The 20,249-nt window shown below is 43.8% G+C and overlaps 1 protein-coding gene across 2 annotated transcripts in view; it reads left to right on the forward strand.

The window, feature by feature from the left end:
• The window catches only part of MYOM1 (myomesin 1), a 526,093-nt gene that overhangs the window by 207,010 nt on the left and 298,834 nt on the right, over window positions 1-20,249 (forward strand). For both annotated transcript variants that reach the window (XM_069620852.1, XM_069620853.1), the window contains exon 5: window positions 10,177-10,390. In XM_069620852.1, the coding sequence (XP_069476953.1) occupies window positions 10,177-10,390 (214 nt within the window). The remainder of the gene's footprint in view (window positions 1-10,176; window positions 10,391-20,249) is intronic.

Raw genomic sequence — 20,249 nt, forward strand, 5'->3', positions numbered from 1 at the left:
TGGTCAGGTCATCTCCTTTATACAACACGTGCCAACTGCTAACTTGGCGGTAACCCCGCTTCCATATACCCAACCCCTTTAGAATCTTAAACAGTGAAATAGGACAGGATGATGCTTGTCTCTGTAGATATAAACTGAGGACATTGCATCTCCCCCCACTTAAACCACTATGTCCTCATTTACCACATTTCTTTAATCCATCTTGTGGGTTTGCGAATTGTTCTTCTTGTAGGACTACAAGCCACGGGGGTGCAGTCTTCCTTGCCACTGTCACTGAGGAGTGTCCACATCGCCATCCATAAAATCCTAACAACTATCAGATGAGTTCTCTGAGATGGTCAATTTCTCACTTCTTTGTGTTGCTTCACTTTCAATCTGTTTGAAAAAGGATGTGTTTCTGGTGACTGTGCCACCTTGGCTTGCTGCAGTTACCATGGATCCTTTGACATGTGTCACAGACATGGGTTCCGTGCTAAATGCTGGTGTCTCCTTAGATCCTTGTGACTGACACACTAACACTTGATCTCCTATGTGGATCTCTGTGTCCTTTGCCTTCCTCCTGGCGTCAGCATACCTCGTCATTTTCTCTTTGCTATCTTTGTCTTTGTCTTTGGCTTTGGCTTTCAAGCCTACGTCCGCAGCCACCACCCTATTGGGAGTTTGCGGGAGAGTGGTTTTTACAATTCTGCCATTCACCAGTTCTGATGGGCACACCCCAGTGGAGCTGTGAGGAGTATTGCAATAGTCTCTGAGAAGGGTGCACAGATGGCTTACATGAACAACCCTCTCGTGATGGAGCAGACTTGTTATGTGCGTTTCAAGTTGGCCATAAACTGCTCAACAGTGCCATTTGCTTGGGGCCATAGAGGGGTGACCTTCCAGTGTTGAAAGCACAAATGTTCAGCAAACATTGTGTAATCATGTCCACTGAACGGTGGACAGTTATTCGACTTTACGATGGTTGGGATACCGTAGTCTGCGAACATTTTGCCCAAAGCTGGAATGACTGCATGTGCTGCTGTCGAATGTATCAGCTGCACTTCTGGGAATCTCGACCTTTCATCCATGATGACTAGAACTTGCTTGCCATTGGGCAAGGGTTCGAACATGTCAACAGCTACTTCATCCTAGACCTGTAAAGGCATTGATGTCATTTTGAGTGGTTATGGGAATGTGCATGGTGCGACTGTTTTACAGGTGATGCAGTTTCCTAGCATCTTCTCTTGATCTTCATGTCCTTCTGGGGAAACCACACCTTCGGCCTAAGTTGCCTCTTGGTGCACACAATTCCCTGGTGTCCAGTATGTGCCATGGCAACGACTCTGTCCTGCAATGCTTCTGGGATGACAATTCGGTTTTCTTTCAGTAATAAACTGTCCTGGGATAGGGATAGAGATTGCTTCAATAGGTGAAATGTTCGGAATAGTTTTCTGTTTTAGAAGGGAGCATTCCCCCTTTCTTCCATTCATGCCATCTCCCCGAAGACACGCTATCCTTCAATATCATGAGCACAGTGTCTTGTTGCATGCCTTTGAGTCGCTCAGGGATGGTGAGAGATTTGGGAAGTGCGTTGCTGACTATGTACTTGATTTATTGGACAGCTTTGATGGATTGTGCCTCTTCTTTCGCAGGCAGTGAATATCTTGACAGGAAATCGGCTGGATTGTTGTCCTTCCCCAGGCAATTCATTATTGTGAATGAGCGCTCTTGCAGTCATAACTCCCATCCTGCAATTCGAGGTGGCATCTTGGCGGTTGATTTGCCATAGATGGTTGTGAGTGCCCGATGGTCAGTGATGATGGTGAATTTTCGGCTATAGAGAAATAGATGATAATGTTCACATGCCCATATCACGGCTATGCTTTCTTTTTTGGGTTGCAAATGTGCACAGTCTGTCGGGTACAGACTGAAGCTTGCATAGGCCACAATGTGACGTGCTGATGAAGGAGAGGATGAAGAACTCGGCTTGGCTTGGCCGAAAATGGCCCCCAAGCCGACAGGGCTTGCATCTACAATCAATTCTGTTTCCAACTCGGGATGATAATATGCCATGCATGAGGCAGAGGCAATGTGTCTTTTGATTTCCTGGAAGGCATCTTCGCAGTCAGTGGACCACACAAAGTCTTGCCCTTTTCCCGTGAGAAGACGTTGGGGCGTGCTCACAGAGGCAAAGTCTTGAATGTACCTGTTACAATAACTGGCCATGCCTAGGAACGATCTGACTGCCGATGTAGACCTGGGCATTGGTGCTTCAATCATTGCTCGAACCTGGTCCGGGTCGGGTTGCAACCCATCCTGCGAGAAGATAGGCCCAAAGAATTTGAGTGTTGTTTTATTAAGTTCACATTTGGAAGCATTCAGAGTCAGATTGGCCTCTTCTAGTGCCTTACATACTTGACGTTACGCATCATCATGAGCTTCTTGCATCACACCAAACACTAGTATGTCATCGCTGTAGTTGAGAAATATGTTTAATGACTTGCTGTATTTCATTTTGAAAAATGTCCGCTGCAGAAGACATTCAGAAGCTAAGTCCTAGGTGAGTGGAAAATGTGGTTATATAGTGGGATTCTATATGCAATTCAATTTGATGATACCCCTTGTTGAGGTCTAATTTAGAGAAGACTTTCGTTCCGTGCAGCAGGTGCATCATACGTGTCATTCTTGGGGACAAGTGTCTTTCTCTCTCAATAGCTATGTTTGGTGCCCTCATGTCCGCAAGATGCGAATGGTGTTACTGTTTTCTTTATTGGGAACAGGAACGATGGGGGATAGCCAGGACGTGGGTCCAGTTGTATGTTCTGTGATATCCTGGCTGAGGAGGGATTGCATCTCATCTTCTACCTGCCTTTAGATGTTCAATGGGATTCCTCAGTAATGTTGAGCTACCAGTTTAATATCCAGGTTGATGAGTAATTTGATATGTTTTCCTTTTAGCTTGCCTTGCCCTTTGAATAACGTCAGGAACATCTTCAGCATCATGTCCTTTGGACTTGCTGTGTGCACTGTCATGATTTGGTACATTATGTGCACCAGTCCCATCTGTATGGCAGACTCAAAGCTGAGAATGCTTCCCCCAGGCACTTTGCCTTTAATTACATAAATTGTCACCTTCGCTGTTTTATCCTTGTGTGTGCACGTGGCTTAGAACATGCTCTTACATTCCAATGGCATGTTCTTGCCATAGGGATAAATGTCAATGTTAAGTGGCTTTAGTGCTCTGTTGCTTTTGAGTCCCTGGTAGGTTTCTTCATTGACCGTGGCTCCTGTGTCGATTATAATTTCATCAGGACTTCCATTTACTTGCAGCAGTAATGTCTGCCTATATTTAGTTGCAGTCTTGTTGCCTATTGCATGCACATAGCCTCTTTTACGTTCACCACTGGACGATGAAGAATCTGAGTCATTGTTACGTCTAGTTGAGGCTTCAATGTATCTTACTTTATGGCAAGTTGATCTTCTCCTTGTGTCATCTGGCAAGTGCATTCCATGGGTGTTGTTCTTCTTGTCTTGTTCTTGTTTGTACATGTGTGGAGATTCCCGCCTTCTGCAGGTAGATCGATGTCTTCTGCTGGTAGGAGACCTCCATTGTCTAGAGTGGGAGCTTTCTCATCTCCGACCTTGTTCCCTGTGGGTGGTAGGCTTTTGGAAGTATTTAACATTCTTTCATACCGATTGAAAGTGGTTCTCACCCCCACATTTTTCACTGGTTTGTCCGACAGCTGGGCATGGGCCGACATGACGGAAATGATAGCCGCAGCAATAGCATTTTCTTTGGTCTTGCATGTGCGCCTTCTCAGACGACCGTACTTGCCACAGACGTGCAGCAGATGCTGTCTGTGTAATCTTAATGTTGCCCAGAGATTCCATTTGCATTGAGAGCACCATGTCTGCCCTTGCGAGCTGCAGAATTTCTTCTAAGAATCTGGTCTTTAGTAATAATTTCAGCTGATTCGCAGCTGGCAATTGTTTGGGAATTCAATGCTTCTTCTGTGGAATAATGTTCAAAATCACAATATTTCACTCTTTTGCGCAGTCTCATAACAAAATTGTCAAGTGTTTCTCCTTTTTCTTGAGTAGACATGTGAAATATGTGGGGTTCATAATCTACGTTCCTTAGTGGGGCAAAGTAATTATTTAGTGAGTCAATGATGCCCTGGAATGTTTAAGCGGGGCTTTCTGGCATCTCAAACACAATGCCTCGTACAGTTGGACCTAATGAATGCATCAATATTCCTCTGAGGCAGCGTTCCTTCCTTACCCCTTTTGCATCAATGTAGATGTTCAACTCTTTAAGCCATCTATTGCAGCGTGGTGCCTGGCTGCCAGTGTCAGATATGACAAAAGGTGGAACCGCCTACAATTGCAAGGATTCATAACTTCCTTCCTCCATGGCAGATTGACTAGGCGCAGGGGGGGCAGAGGCCTGATTTGAGGAGCTGCTAACTGCTTCATTGTCAGAGATGGTGATGGCACGTCTTGCACAGAGGCACTGTGGGAGGATATGGGGGGAATCAGGCTCTCACCTGCTGTCTGCTGGCAGTGATGGTCCCTAAGGATAAACACATGTGTTGACAATGACGCTACAAGGCGTTTGCAGGCAAAATGCATTCACCATGAACACAGCGGGCCGGTTTCGCATTCAGGATGTGGACCTCCTTGAATGTTATTGTACAGTTGAATGGGAGCGCAGTGCACCTCCGATGTGAAGCGTAGCAGGAAGACTGTGGCTGCAATAGAGTCTGCTCCACTGGAGAGCTGCAGGTGTCGTAAGGGAACAGGTGAGCACCACGTGTGTGGGCGATGCCATCGGCAGGATTTACGACGGGGCACCCAACAGGTCTTGATGAGCAAAATGGAGGAACAGCAATAAAACAGAGCTCGGCATGAGCGGGTGTTAGATATTCCTCGTCACCATTGTTATATCCGCATCGGTTCATAATAGCATGACACAATAAAGCAGAGAGACAATGTGGTCAGGTCATCCCCTTTATTTAACTATGTGCCAACTGCTAACTTTTAGGTAACCCCGCCTCCCATATACCCAACCCCTTAAGGATCTTAAACAGTGAAATAGGACGTGATGCTGCTTGTCTCTGTAGACATAAACAGAGGATATTACAGCCCCCAACCCCACGTTTTAGAAGCTCTCTTCCCCTGACTGCCACAAGTCTCCTGAACGTTGTGACGATGTCACAGACCGTATCTAAAAGTCGACTGCATCTGAAAGTCGTCCTTTACTCAACAGCCCAAACTCAAACAATGCAACAGTCCAAAGCTTTATATATGTCTCATATTTTGCACACATTTGGCAGTCATGGTGAGTATTCTGACAGATGAATTGAGCATCATACCAAGTGTGCATTGCATGCTCAGAGGAATTCAAATTTGAATTACTATCACAGACAGGTTTGCATAAAGGCAAAGTGCATTTTAAGAACATAATAATAACTACCAATTTATCAAAGCAGCCAACATCTTATATTCAGGGCACCCACATTATTTGACACTTAGCTCCGCCTCTCAGTCCCACCATGCCAGTGGCAATCCTCCACCCACCCCTACCCCAGTACATTTTGGCCATTTACAGCACTGACTGTAATACCTCGGATTAATGAAGATTGCCAGTAAGTATTTGGGCAATCACAGAGTACTTGGAGTTCAGGACATTTAGTGGCAAATATTGTGTTTGAATGTAGCCTGTTTGGACAGTAAAATTGACCATCAATTGGAGCGTTTAAAACATGCAATTCAAATGGATTTTGTGGTTCTCCCTTAAGGAATTTTAGGATCTTTTGTGGCAAGACCAGTAATACTGGGCAAAACGTGGTAGGATTTCAAAGTCACTTCAATAGGGTTTAGGGGTTAACACCCAGGAAATGCCTGTGAAAGTTAGTGGCAAGTAGTGGGTTGTAAAGCACACAGGACCTGTTTGATTGGGCAAAATATGACTGCAATAAAATGTTGCCAAAGGATTTTGGGGCTCTTCTTCTAAACTATGTTCCTGGAAATTTAGTGGAAGTGGTGCATTTTTAAGTATATTAGGCCAATAAGATTAGACACAACGTGGGGCATTTGAAGACCTTATTACAGGATGTGTTGGGGAGTTTTCTTTGATATCTGGCAGAACCTACGGTCCTGTTGATTACAAATTACAAACTATAACTTCATTGAATTTTGATCCGAAGCTATGCCAATTACTTTCTGATGGACAATTTGGCATGTATTTGCCCATTAGCAACATGCCAGGTGGGAAAGTATCAGACAATGGCAATTTTTGAACCAGGACACTGCAATGAGTATGTAACATTTATGATGATTGTGCATGTTAACATCCAACACAAACTTCACTGGTTCAGAAATTGGAATATGCACATTATTTAATAAAGAAAAGTTGGGCAGGCATGCCACATATTTGTCCATTATGTACTTGCCAGCTGTGAAAAGATACAGAAGATGGCAATTTTGACCAGGACACAAACATGGCATGTGGTTCACTTATTTTGCCAATTAATGCATACTTATCATCTGGGCAAAGTATCAGAAGATCAGAGGTTATTCTCAAAAACAATGCAATGCATAGGGAACATTCCTAATAGATAATTTGCATTCAAAATTGCAATTACAACTTTTTAATGGTGGACAATTGGGCATACATGTTACTTATTGTCCCCTTAAATCCCCGCCAACCTTCTGCGAATAGTCCCATTGCAACCTAACTCAGTGCAGCAGGGGTGCACTTAGTTGATTGCAACAGTTGCTGCACAGATTGAGTACCTGCTCCAGCCAGCAGCGTACCTCCTGCTGCGATGCAGCTCCAAGCGGTGCAGTGAATGTAGAGTGGGGCTGGCCTAGTAAGTGCAGATTCATTGGTGAGTAGTTTTTAATGGGTGATTACAGCAGCAGTTGCATGGTCTTCACTCAGATGTTCAGGCCAGCAAATGTCTGGGTCTTAGGTACTCCTCAATCGCTGCCTCGCTTGGCCTATTTGCATTACACAACCACATGGGCCAAGCAGTGTGGTTACATGAGTAGACTGGTGTTACTTCTGATTTTAACAGCACTAGTGTGGCCCCATGGGCCTCGTCTAATCTTCTGCCTCAAGAATAATCTCAGCAGCCTCCCGCAGGCTCTTTACGCACTTCAAACACATGCAACTGTCTCCACCCCTTAGCCCATTCGGCGGACGGCTCCACAACTATACCAAGTCGTATCTGCGGAAATAGACTGATTGACAACTTTTCCCACACAGTCCTGGCTCAGGCCACACTGTTTTTCTATCTCAAAGGTGCACAACGCCTCCTTCTTTTTCGGCCTCTACACCATGACCCAGGGCAACCAGTGAGCTACATTTTAGGGTGCCACACATTGGGGATCACTGACCTATAGGTTGAGCACTGCCTTGTCTTCAGAAATTTTTTGTTTACTTTTAGCATACTTCATATCATGGCAAATAGAGTTAAAAATTACTTAGGTGTGGGTCAAGCATTAGCTCAAGTTCCAATAATTCATTAGTATCCTCTGCTGTGCGCACAACCAATGAGAATGCTCAGAACGTGTACTGTTTTCACACAACCAAGCATCCATGACCCTCGTTGGTCTACCCTTGCTTGGCTCCCAAGCACTTGCATCTATGGGCCTCATTGCACGGTAGGCGGTAACCACGGCGCTATTAGCGCCATGGTTGCTGCCGGTACCGTACTGAGCCCGCCATGGTGAATGGCGGAATTACCGCCCTATTCCAAGGTGTGTGGGGGTGGTAATTCCCCATTCACCATGGGAATGGGGAAGGCGGCAATTACGGTACCGCAATTGAGGTTGGGTCCCGCGAAGGGACCTCGTAGTAAGGAGGTAAAGGGTTTACCGGTAACGGTAAACCCTTACCACATTCCGTGTAATGAGGCCCTATGTCTTTTAGTAACCACGATGAGCAGACACAAGTGCTAAAGGCGCTTTGCTAAATTAAAAAAGTAACAAGAAAACTTACATGAGCTGCAAAAATACTCTATTGGGAACCACTGAACTCCGTTTTCAGTGTTGATAACTTCACAAGCGTCAACACTGAAAATAGACTTTGATAAATCCCAGAACCATTGTGGATTGCTGAGGTAAGTTTTAGTTTCCTTTTCTTATTATTAATTAATAAAGAGTCTTTAATAACCATGTATGCTCATCACGGACACTAATGGCGATATTGCCCTCCAGACTTGCCCTGTTGGTAACAGCGCCACCACTGCTCTCGCCACCTTAGCAGGCTCGGCCTGATCTGTTACGTCATATCACCACAGTACAATGCATTCTATCGCCATAGCATCCATTCAAGCATAAATGGCAAATTTAGCCACAATTAGCACATATTGTATACATCACTATAGTTTTCTGATATTGCGACATCGAATCCTTATTTAGTGTCCAATTTAACAAATATTCTCCACATCCCTTGTCCGATCCATTTTCCTGAACCGTCTGGATACATTAGTAGAGCACTGTAATCTCCATTCAGACATCTCTAATATACATAACCTAAAAGCCATTGAACATCACCCAGACCTAAAAAAGAAAAGGCACCATACTCTACCTGTGATTGATGGATGATTCTGCGGTTATACCTAAGATGACTTGCTTCCCACCTTTGTACAATGTCCATAGTTCAGAAAGCTCCCCTCCGTCACAATGCCAGCAAAGCAAATGAGTTAGGGTTAGTAAACAGTTTGGGTGGACCTGACCCAGATGGCACGAGGGTGCAAATCTAAGGGAAAATCAGATCCAGGCAAGAAAGAGGAAGATCCTATTCGGTCACGGCATTGGGTGTGTTTTGTTGATGTGAAAGATGGATGTCGGAATCCCACTAGAGTAGTCCAAGGTCACCAGGAACCACTGTTCTACGAAGAGGGGCCAGGTCAATAGATCAAAAGAAAACAAGGCACAAGGGAGCAAATACTTCCTTCCACAATCCAGGGGCAAACATGAAGTCAGGAGACTAAGCGGACAGTGTTTAAGGTAAAAACAGCAAGCAAAGTTCAATCCAGGGACAGGACGAGTCAAAATACCCACAGGTGCCAAAATACTGTACCAGAGGTTAAGCAGATTCAGAGTCCATAAATAGGCATGGTAAGTACAGGAGGTCAAGCACGAGGTACTCAGGGAAAGATTGACTGTGTAAGTCAGAAGGAACCAAGCAAACGTTGCACAATAGGACAGGATCAGGAAAGCAGCATCAAGGAGCGGGAGCCAAGAGCCAGCATAAGAACCAACAGGAAAATAATTGTATTTTTCATGGGACTTACTTCAGTTGGGAAGCACTGACTGGTGTCTCCTGCTCGAAGATGTGGTCCTTTTCGGCTTCCCAAACAGACACTCTGGGACAGCACCATGATGTCTCATACAGCGTTCTCCTTGAGTGTGACCTAGTCAGCATTCTACAGAGGCAAGGCGTGCAAAAGCTGGAGGGGGTGGTGCTATTTCAGTCACCATGGCAATCACCAGCCTGTTCGCTGGGGCCGGGTATGGACTCGGCTCAGGACACATATACTCAGTCAACATACCATCCCCCAAAATGTGCGCTTACTCGTGTGTATGATTTCGCAATAGGCATATTTCTTGCATATGAATTAAAATATGAATTAAAATATTTTCAAAAGTACTAACTTTTCACATTTCTGTTTCTCTTGATTGAAAAAACCTCACTCAGGCACTTCACTCACGAATGCAACCTTTTGTAAAATGCTTGTAACTCACGCTGACATAGGAAATTATTTGTTCCAGTCATAGGTAGAGGAAGGATAGGTCAGGGGCAACGCGTTTGTCTTGGAAGCAAGACAACACCATGCAACACAGGGTGGAATCCCGATCCTGCGCTTAGAAACCACTTGCTGGTATAAAGTGCATTTTAAAACAACAATTATAATTAAAGGTCTCACTAACACTTCAAATATTCTTTGTTAATTGGCCACTTGATATCTAAACTGGTCGTGGTACAGTCATCAACATGATGCTTGACTATGAAAACAGCTATCTGCTAGGACAACATGTGTATCCAATGAGCATTCTCATTTAACCTTTGGCTATGTGAAAGTAAGATAGTTTTCATTCTTGAAATGCATTGAAAAGTCAGTAAAAAGTGTGCAATGTTTATAATGTTCATTGATTCTGATTGTGCCCTTTTACATACTTCAGCCATGAATTTGTCAGTGGAATTACTGATACGGAAGACGAAAGAATCAAGGAACATGCCGGCTATATTGCCAGGCGAAACCTTTTTGCAACTGGTGAAGGCATTTATTTGACAAAAGTGGACTCTGCTTCTTCTGCGAAGTCAGAAGTGATTCAGAAGAAGTCAAGAACTGTCACCATGAGGGAGAGAGCGGACAAATTGACATTGAGGAAGACGGTAGGCACAGATCCAGAAATACATTGTTAACTCTTTATGTCTTAATATTGTGCACCTCAAGACTCTTTGAAGACCCCTTCCTTTCTGTAAAAGGAGGAGACAAATTCACAGACTATTCAGGCAGAAATATGTTCTAATGTTAATGCCCCCATCCCACCATCAATACCGCGTTGTGACCTCAACAAGAGCCATCGCCCTCAGTAGAAGGTTTATATTCCTGAGCCTTTCCTCGTAAAACGCGCGGTTTGGACTGTTTGTTGTTTTTTAGTCAGTTTCTGGAAGGTCTTCCATCTGTTTTTATCCTTCTGAAAATTCGACCTGAAGAACTTGACATAAAATTCCAGGTCAAGCCTTGGTAGTGGTGCGCACATCTAGTCCCATGTTTAAACTGCAGGGAGGGGCAGCCCTGTTGTGTCTGTTTCTTGTCCATGTTTTTCCTTTCAGGCTGCAGCCTGGCATTTAGGGCGTTAGCATGTCTCTTTTCCCTGTCCAGCAGTGACATCACTTCAGTGTCAACTTCATTGGAAAGCAACAGTGTCTGTGGTGTAGCATTCTTCCCTGTATGGTGCAGCGCAGATCACTCTAGCATTATGGCACCTGGGAGAGTTTATGTGTGTTGACAGGTGTAAGAACCAATAGAAAGAAAGCATTTTTGGCAGTTGGACAGCAGGATTGTTGTGCTGTGAAGAGTTTCTGTGGTAAAGGCTGAAGGAGCAGGTGTTCTGGTACGGGGTCCCCCTAAAATGTCGCAGGTCTAGGAGTTTTATATTTCAAAACTTAACCGCCACTTCCCTGTGCTCACTTGGAGGGGAACAGTCATCCGAAGTTCTTGCTGTCTATAGCAAGCTACTGAGCATGGTGGTTGTGGATACTGCTGTCTGTAGCCAGCAACTGAGCATGGTGGTTATCAACACTGTCTCTTTAGTCCCCCTTAATATCATTTGATGTAACACTGCTAATAGTGCCAGAGGTCGATTTTTATGGTGCGGGGCAGAGGGCTCCTCACTGCCACCATGCCATAGAGTTACACTACTTTGCAGGTGGTGTGGGGGGCATATCAAGATCTGAAAGGTGCCCATGGGGTTTACCACCCTGCTACCCTTCTCCTAGGTTTACCAGTGCCAGCTAATGCATCAGTGAGACTCTTTGGTTCATTAATGATCTAGCATCACCCACCGCTAAATCTGCTGTTCTGCAGCTTGTCTGTGAACTCCCATTGCTGCTTTTTGTTTTGTAAACTGTGTTTATGAAAAAGCTGTGGTTCATCAATTCATCTTCCTGGATGCCCTTTCCTATGTGTATCTGCATTACAGAAGCCATGCTCCTGCATTTGTTCTTTACAACGGAGTTACTTAAAATGTTTCATCTCATTGTTTCACACTTTCTTTGCAATATTATCAATTGTTTTGTCTTTGTGTGCTTGAACATTGTTTGTTCTGTTTTTCTATACTTCTCTTTCTACCAGCTGATGTGGTTGCTGGCACCTAGACACTGTTGACTTTTTCGCTTTACCACTTCAGTCTTGTCACTTAACTACAGTACTCAAAATGTCTTTTGCCACTTAGAGTACGTGTATGTAGCTTTTACAATGCCTGTGTCCAGTCCTGATAATTTCTTGTCCGCGGAAGCTGCTGAACCCCACAGACGGCTTAAGATGTCTGATTAAAAACTGTATATATCAACAGTTAAGAAAACAAACATCCTCAAGGGAAAGGGAAAGTGGATAACATAACAAACAACAGACTCCTGCTTCCTGGCTGTCGAGAATCTGCAGAAGGGGACAAATAGTTAACCAGATAACATGTTAACTTCACTCTAACTCTGATTCTCCCAGTACTATTTTAACATTAAACAAGTACCTGTTTTTTCCTCCTCTGATGGCTGGGAGGAAATCTGATCGGAATTTGGATTTAACTGCTAAGGTTCTTCCCTAACTGAAACCTGACTTGCTTTGCATTCTGGTCTTGAATCCACCCAGACTCCCGTGGACACGACTGCAGAGATGTCATTATTGAATTGACTGGAATTCATTTAATCCCCTTCTCTTGAATTCCTGAGAAGGTTTGCTTTAGTACTCAAAAGGATAACAAAAGGATAAAAAAGTCAAATCGACTGCTAATTGACTTAAAATCCAGCTACGTAGCTGAAAACCTGAAAGCCACAGTTCCAAACATGTGCGCAATAAACACTGCTCTGAAACCTTTATTTTAGCTGGGAAAAGAAAAGCAGCTGACACTTCTCCTGACCGCAGGCGGGTATCGGCTGGAAATCTTTTTTCACTGCTTGTGCGCTACAAAATGTCCCTCCTTCGCTCTAGCTTTTTAAAACATCAAAAAAGAATACGCTGCTTCCTAATGCATGCACGCTAAGAGGCAAGCACTGATCCCTCGCAGTTGTGTTTTGTAAAACTAAGTTTGGAGAGAAACGCTACTCCCTGGCAGGCAACTCCGAGCATAAAATGTTACCTTTCAAACTGGCATTCAACCCTTCAACGGAACGTAATTGACTGAACTGCTTGAGTCCGGTCACTAAAGTTCAGGCGCTGACTAGCAGATGCACTTCTTATACAAACATTTGTTCAGATTTCAATTCTTTTTTCAACAGAACAAGCGTCTATTGCTACGCGCTGAGAATTACTGATCTCCTCACATTTCCTCAAGGGATTGCATTTTCTGGGTGAAAAGAAGCGAAGAAGTCTCTTTAAGTTTCTTTTCAAACCTAAATATCTATCTAAATATCGAACAATGAAAATACTGACAAAGTGCTTTTCAGCAACTTCTAAATCTTCACATTTAATGTGCTGCGCTCCCACCAAATGTCCAGCTTTTCTTGTCCCGCACAGCTCTGAAAAGTAAATTCAAAAGACTCTTCTCCAGTATTTCAGTAGAACTTAGCTCTTGGGCCTAAACCAGGAACTTAACAATAACAGGACCTTCCTGCTTAAACTTGAACAATGAAAGGCAGTTTAGAATGCCAGTGAAGTCCTGAAGAGCCCCTTTCCACCAATCAGTGTTCAGTTCCATCTCCACCATGATGGATTGGGAAACTCTCCTTCTGATATATAGCAGTTAAGATTAAACAAACTACATAATGTTTTTCCTTCTACTGTTCGTCCCTTCAAGATTGAATTCCCTCCAAATTAAACAGATCATAGATAAACATACCCTGACCCAACCAAACCTGATACAGACCTGACAGTCTGCACGTATGTTCCCCCTTGCTCGCACACCTTCATGTGTCTCGGGCTTCCTTGAGATAAAACGTTCTTGTCCAAATTGACTCATTCAAAGCCCAGGTTCCTTACCTTATCATATACATACACAGTTACCATTCAAGTGTTTACTAGGCCTATGTTATGTTCCAGCCTTAAATCAGGAACAACAATCAACTTCTTAAATTAATGGTAAAGTGTTTCATGGAGGTTGGCTAGCCATATTTCACTTAGAGAATCCAAAGTTCCTCATCATATTTCTAAAATGAACGCTGACTAACAAGGTTTAAAGCATTCCTTGAATTTCCGTGCAGTTCCACATGGAAATAAAACAATAACAATAAGTTGTTTTTTATATAGCGCTTTACATAGGACATATTTACATACATTACTATTATTACCCAATCAGAATTGGTACTCATTTATCGACCTTGGAAGGATGAAAAGCTGAGTTGGCCTTGCCAGGATTTGAACCTGACTTGCAGATCTAACACAGATCACAGTGAGTGTTTAACCCACTGTGCCATCTTTATCAACGTTTAAGATCACTACATGAAATTATTCTAATAGCTTTATTCAACATGTAGGGGAAAAATCTGCTATACACAATGGGCCCAATTCGCAGACATATTTCTTCACAGCAGTTGAGGAACACGCCCATATTATGTGTGATTCACAGCAATAAAACTGTGACCATGTCTGCAGGCATGCAGATTCACATCACAGACCCTCACAATCCGTGTAGGGGGCATGTCGTGGGAGGAACAGCCAGAGCTGAAAGTTCTCCCATGAATCACAGAGGAATATGCAACGGTCCCTTGACTCTTTTTAGAGTCTAAGGAGCATTCATCTGGCCCAAACAGAAACACGCATGCTTAACATGAACCTTTCTAATTCTTTACATGCCTCTTTCTAGAAGGAGGTGCACATGTAAAACCAGTAAAACCTGTATTTAGAGTGATAGGCCATTTATGGAGCACCTCTTAAAATGTGCTCAATGTACCTGCAATGATAGAGGTCTGTCATCTGCTCTCTACCCACCTGGGTTCAGTTACTGAAAACATACCTGGGTATCAGTGCCAGGTCTGATCCTTGTGCGTGCATGCAGCAGCTAGCGTTTAGCTGCTAATACCTAATAGCTCGAGCCGCCCTCTCCTGCATGACCCAATTCAGTAAAAACATACAGGGCTAGACCCGCGGACACAGCGACGCAGGTGGCAAAGTGCCTTTGCGATCTGCATCAGAATTCTTCGTGGCTTGGCCTCCATTTTGTTCTTTTTCTGAAAATTTAGGAATTATAATCCTGTCCTATTGGCCAATGCCTAAACTTTTTTTTTTAAAGTGTTAGCCATAGTTTGTATTGCTGTATACCATCTGTATAGTATATGTTAGAAATAGTGAAGTTGCCTAAATGTGGATAATTACAATATTCAGCAGAATATATCCTTTGGCTAATTTGTGATTTTATTAGTCACAATAAAACTAGCTCTAAATCTAGTATAATTCTCCAAAGGTTATTCCTTAATTTGGGTAGTCTTCTAAAGTGAACACTGTAGCTTAGTGGCATGTATATTGTCAGACTATTGACATAATGATCTCCCTTATTCCAGAATAAACTGATTGCAAGAGATTGTAATATCAATCGGGGCTGCGGGCAAAGTCCCACTGTCAGCTGCTGCTGATGATCCTACCCGTGGTGTGTGACTTTATGTGGATGAACTACAGAGTCGATGAGTTGGGCGGGGCGGTAAAATGTGGCAGTAATGCTACTGCAACATTTACCGATCATTTACCGATCTGCCTAATATCGGGTTGGGCGGAAAGTGGGAGTTTTACCTCTAGCTTTACCTCCCCTTTCCGCCCGTTTGTGGGGCTTTGCACTATTAGCGCAACACTAATACCACCAAGAAACCCCCATTGGGTCCAACGGGGATTTACCTCCCCACCGCAACTCCAGATCTGGCACAGATTGCACCAGACCGAGCTGCGGTAATGCTATTAGTGTTGGGTGGTATCCCAGCGCAGTTAGCACCGGGATACCGGCCAACTCCTGATGAGTTTGTCTCCTGCCAGCTCTCCATCTGCTGTGTATGCAGTAAACTGGAGGCACCTCCTTGTGCCTCAGATGTCCTTGGTGGCGTTTGTTTGGACAGGTTCCTCCCTCCCTTCTGCCTCTAACCCTGTCACACCCCCAACCCTCCCACCACCACCCGGAAGTGTATTTATATCCCCTTCTGGGGCAACTCCTCAGTGAAGTCTGGGCAAAGTCCTGCTGTCAGCTCCTGCAGAGGATCCTACCTGTGGTTTGTGGCTTTGTGTGCCTGGGCTACGGATGTTGTCTCCTGCCGGCTCTCCATCTGCTGTGCCTGGAGTGGGCTGGAAACACCGCCAGTTGCCTCAGACTTCCTCTGCGGCGTTCGTTCGGCTGGGCTCCAAACCTGCCTGCCGCTTCTGACCCTGCCACGCCCCCAGCCCTTCCACCACCTCCCGGAAGTGTATTAATATCGACTTGCAGGGCAAAGTTCTGGCGAGGTCTGTGCAAAGTCCTGCTATCAGCTGCTGTCCGCTGATGGGAGCTCCATCTTTTCTGTCTTTCTAACATGCTTTTCCCTTTATTACCTTTTCTTTGGCTTCCTGCTGGTTTTCTTATTGCCATTCTGCCAACATCTTTTCTTTGCCCTGACTCCTGCCCTTCCTTATGCCCCCTCCCGCTTCAGGTGGTGATCTGAGCAACTTGTTTCCATCCTGGCATACTCAGTTCTCTCCTTACTGCAATAATTATAGAGTCTCTCTGTTTATTCTTTTTTCTGCCTGGTTTTCTATGCCAGCTCATTCCCATTGCAGTTGCTCTTCTTCATCTTCCTACTCCACTTCTCACAACTATGATAATCCTATCTACCCCCGTTCATTGATCTTTTGCTAGCTCTCAATATCGTTCTTTGGAACTCCCAATCTATCAACAATAAAGCTCACTCCTTTCTCGATTTCTTCTCTCATTTCTACTTGCACTTCCTGGGACTTACTGAAACATGGATTTCTCCTTCAAACCCTGCTATCCCTTCAGCGCTGTCATCTCCCTCTTCTTTCATTTACCATACTCGCTGCTTCTCTGGAGGCGGTGGTGGTGTGGGCATTCTTTCAACTGCCCGCCTGTATCACCTCCTCCAACCTTATATCTTACACCTTTTCTGTCTTTTGAATTTCAGTAACCTATTTATCCTTCCCTTCGTCCTTCACTTTCCCGCTAATCTTACTCGCACCAGGTGCTGTCATTACCTTCTACGCGGGTCTTGACTCGCTCCTTTTGCTATTGCTTTCTCTGGACTTTCCTGTGCTTCTCCTAGGTGACTTTAATCTTCATCTTTCCTCTACTTATTCCTCTGTCCCTCTCCTCTCGATTCTTGACTCATGTCATCTCTCACAAATTTCTGCCCCTCCATCCCATAATTCTGATTCCTCACTGGATCTCATCTTTTCAACCACTTCCACTTTGTCGTCTGTATCAGCACTATCACTCCAATCCTCCGATCACCATCTGCTTTCTTTTTCCCTCCCCATCACCTTGCCACCCCTTCACCCCTTCCTCTTCTAGCTTCTATCGCTGTGACTTTTGCTCATTGAATATTGCTTCTTTTATGTCTGCTCTCACTTCAATTCTTCCTTCTCTCTAACTCTAACTCGTTTTTGCTATTGGCAGACCTAGCCTCTCTTCTCTCTTTGACAGTTTCAACTAAAACTCTCAACCTTCTTTAACCCTCCACTCTCTTCTTCCCTTCACACAAACCATCCCAACCCTGGATGACCCTTCCCTTTGAGCGGCCTGGTGGGCTTTACGCTGTACCGAGCGACACTGGTATAAGACCTCTGCAGTCTCTGATATGGCCCATATGTCATCTTTATACACCTCCTATGATGCTCTTCTCCTTAGCAGCTTTAGTTTTACTTCCTCTTTGATAATATCGCATCTGCTCCCTGTCGTCTCTTCATCTAAAGTATTTACACTCCTGGAGACTCTCTCTCGTCCTCCTTGATTCCAGTGGTCTACCCTCCTCTTGTGGGCTATCTCACCTCACTCTTTAATCTTTCACTTTCTACTTTTATCTTCCTCTCTTCTTTTAAACATGTTTCCATTCTTCCTATCCATTATTTACACCCAGGTTTCTTTCTTTATCAATCAGCTTTCACTTCTCCCTTCCCTCCAGTCTGGTTTCAGGCCCTTCCATTCTACTGAGACAGCACTTCAGGTTGTAACTGACCCTCTCCTTTCTAATTGTTATTCTAAGTTGTCCTCCCTTGTTCTTTTAGACTTGTCTGAGAGTTTCAACAGGGTGGACCACTCTATTCTTGTCTCCTCTCTTTCCAATCAGGTTTTCTGAATTCTGTTTCGTATTGATTTCAATCTTACCTTACTGGCTGTACATTCTCTGTTTCTTGGGCTGACCAATCCTCCCCATTTCTTCCCCTTTCTCACAGTGTCCCCCAAGGTTCTGTGCTTGGTCCGCTCCATTTCTCCCTATGTAGTTCTTCACTTGCTGCTGTTATCTCTGCACAAGGATTCTCTTACCATCTCTATTCTGACGAATATCAAATCTTTTTCTCCTTTTCCAACTCTATTCACTCATCCTTTTCAGCCTGTGTTCTCTTCATCCAAGCTTGGATGTCTTCATATTTCTTACATATTAACCCCTCTAAAACCTGCCTCTACTATTCCTTCCCCTGCAGCTCCCTCTATTCCCTTACCCCCAACCTCCCTCTCTCTTGCCACCCCTGCCCGCAACCTAACTGTTGACTTTGACTCTTCACTATCTTTTTGCTCCTACATTTCTTCTGTCTCTTGCTCCTCTCGCGTCTAACCTTTTGACATCTGAAAGGCTCGCTGGTTCCTTACTTTCTATGCTTCTAAACTTCTTATCACTTCCCTAGTCTTTTCTTGTCTTTTCTACTGTTCCAGTCTGTTTCTTGCCTTTCTTGCTTATAGCCTTACTCATCTTTGCTCTATCTGTTCTTCTTTCATTCATATCCTTTGCTCTCTCTCCCCTCAGGATTCTATCTCTTCTGCTCTGCACCACCTCCACTGGTTGTCCTTTGAGGCCTGTGTTCTTTTTTAATTTCTTATGTCTTGTTTTTAAATGCCTGATGGCTCAGCTCCTCCCTACCTTTCCTCACGTGTTTATTTCTACTTTCATTCGCATACTCTTTGTTCGCAATCTCTCTTCTAGGTGTCCCGCATCCTCCTTGTGCTTCCTCTTCCTTTTGCTCCTTCTCTCTCCGGCTCCAGAACACTGGATTGCCATCCCTCTATCTCTGCAGTCTCTACCTAGTCTTTTCTCTTTAAATATAGAATTAAAGATCACCTAATTTCCCTCTGATCTGTTTGGCTGATTCTTTTCTCTTTTCACTATTATTGTTCCTTGTGTAAAGCACTTCGACGTTAGGCCCTATATAAATGAAGTAAAAATACAACAAAAAATAAATCATAAAAAATGCAGAAGGAATTGTATTTAATTATTTGGATGACAGTGATGCTACTGTACTAGTCCTCCATTACAATGTTCAGGGACTCTCCGCCTGCATTAGAAAAACAGATTTTTGTCCCATGCCCAGCAGGAAACAACATCAAAATGTTGAGAGTGGTGGCAATGTTTTTTTTAGACAGATCAATGTGTTTTATGTATATCTGTTTGTGGAACAAGAATTATTACTGATATTATTGATTACAGAAAACCTTTATGCAGTAGCTTATTAGAAAGAAATAGGCCGTGTACGTTTATGCTTTATTATGCTTAATATGTCTCTAGTCAACAACACATTAAGTTGATATTGACTTGATATGTGTCTTCATATAGCGTGATTTTCACTTCATTTTAGCTTATTTCTTTTATTTTTTCTATTGGTATTTTTAATATATACAGAAAACAATAAAACAATCCCTTGTCCCTCCCCCGTTTCCCCCTACACGTGCCTGATTCCTAGTCCAGTAAGAGAGTACATATATTGTCACCTCCAGATGCGACCCAGTTTCTACGCTATGTCCAGTATTCTCAAATTCTGGGGGAACCATTGTTGTATATTGTCTTCTCAGAGGTAGTCTAATATCATTCCCCAGTCCTGGCGGAATTTGTCTCTCTCACCTTGTATTCTACTATCCCCCAAACCTTGTGCAACCATTCTATATTCGTGGGAGGCACTTTTTGTTTCCATTTTCTAGTCAAGACTAGCCAGGCGCTATTAACAGTATCATAAATACTTTTCGCTGAGGTTTCGTAGTGATTTGGAACTCAGGGTCAAACAGTCCGCACATTCATTCCTTCAGGGAATAGGTTGGCGGTCCGCACACCATGTGTTGTATCTGGCTCCTACCGTCTTCCCAGAAGTCTTTCTGTATTGGGCAGTCCCACCATACTTGTCTCCAGTATCCTCTCCCTGAGCATCGCCTCCAGCATTCTTTTGTTACCCCTTGATTCATCAGATGCAATCTTTCTGGAGTGTAGTGTAGTACCACTGTACCATTATCTTGAACCATACCTCCCTGATTTGGATGGATCTGGTTAATTTCAGTATTTGTTCTCAAAGGGTTTTCCAGTGTTTAATACGCATTTCTTCCCAAGTGTCTTTTGCCATCGCAACATTTATGTGCATGTACAGTGT

Source organism: Ambystoma mexicanum, chromosome 5q (genome assembly GCF_040938575.1).
Source record: "Ambystoma mexicanum isolate Mex_15411 chromosome 5q, UKY_AmexF1_1, whole genome shotgun sequence".
In the NCBI taxonomy this organism is placed as follows: domain Eukaryota; kingdom Metazoa; phylum Chordata; class Amphibia; order Caudata; family Ambystomatidae; genus Ambystoma; species Ambystoma mexicanum.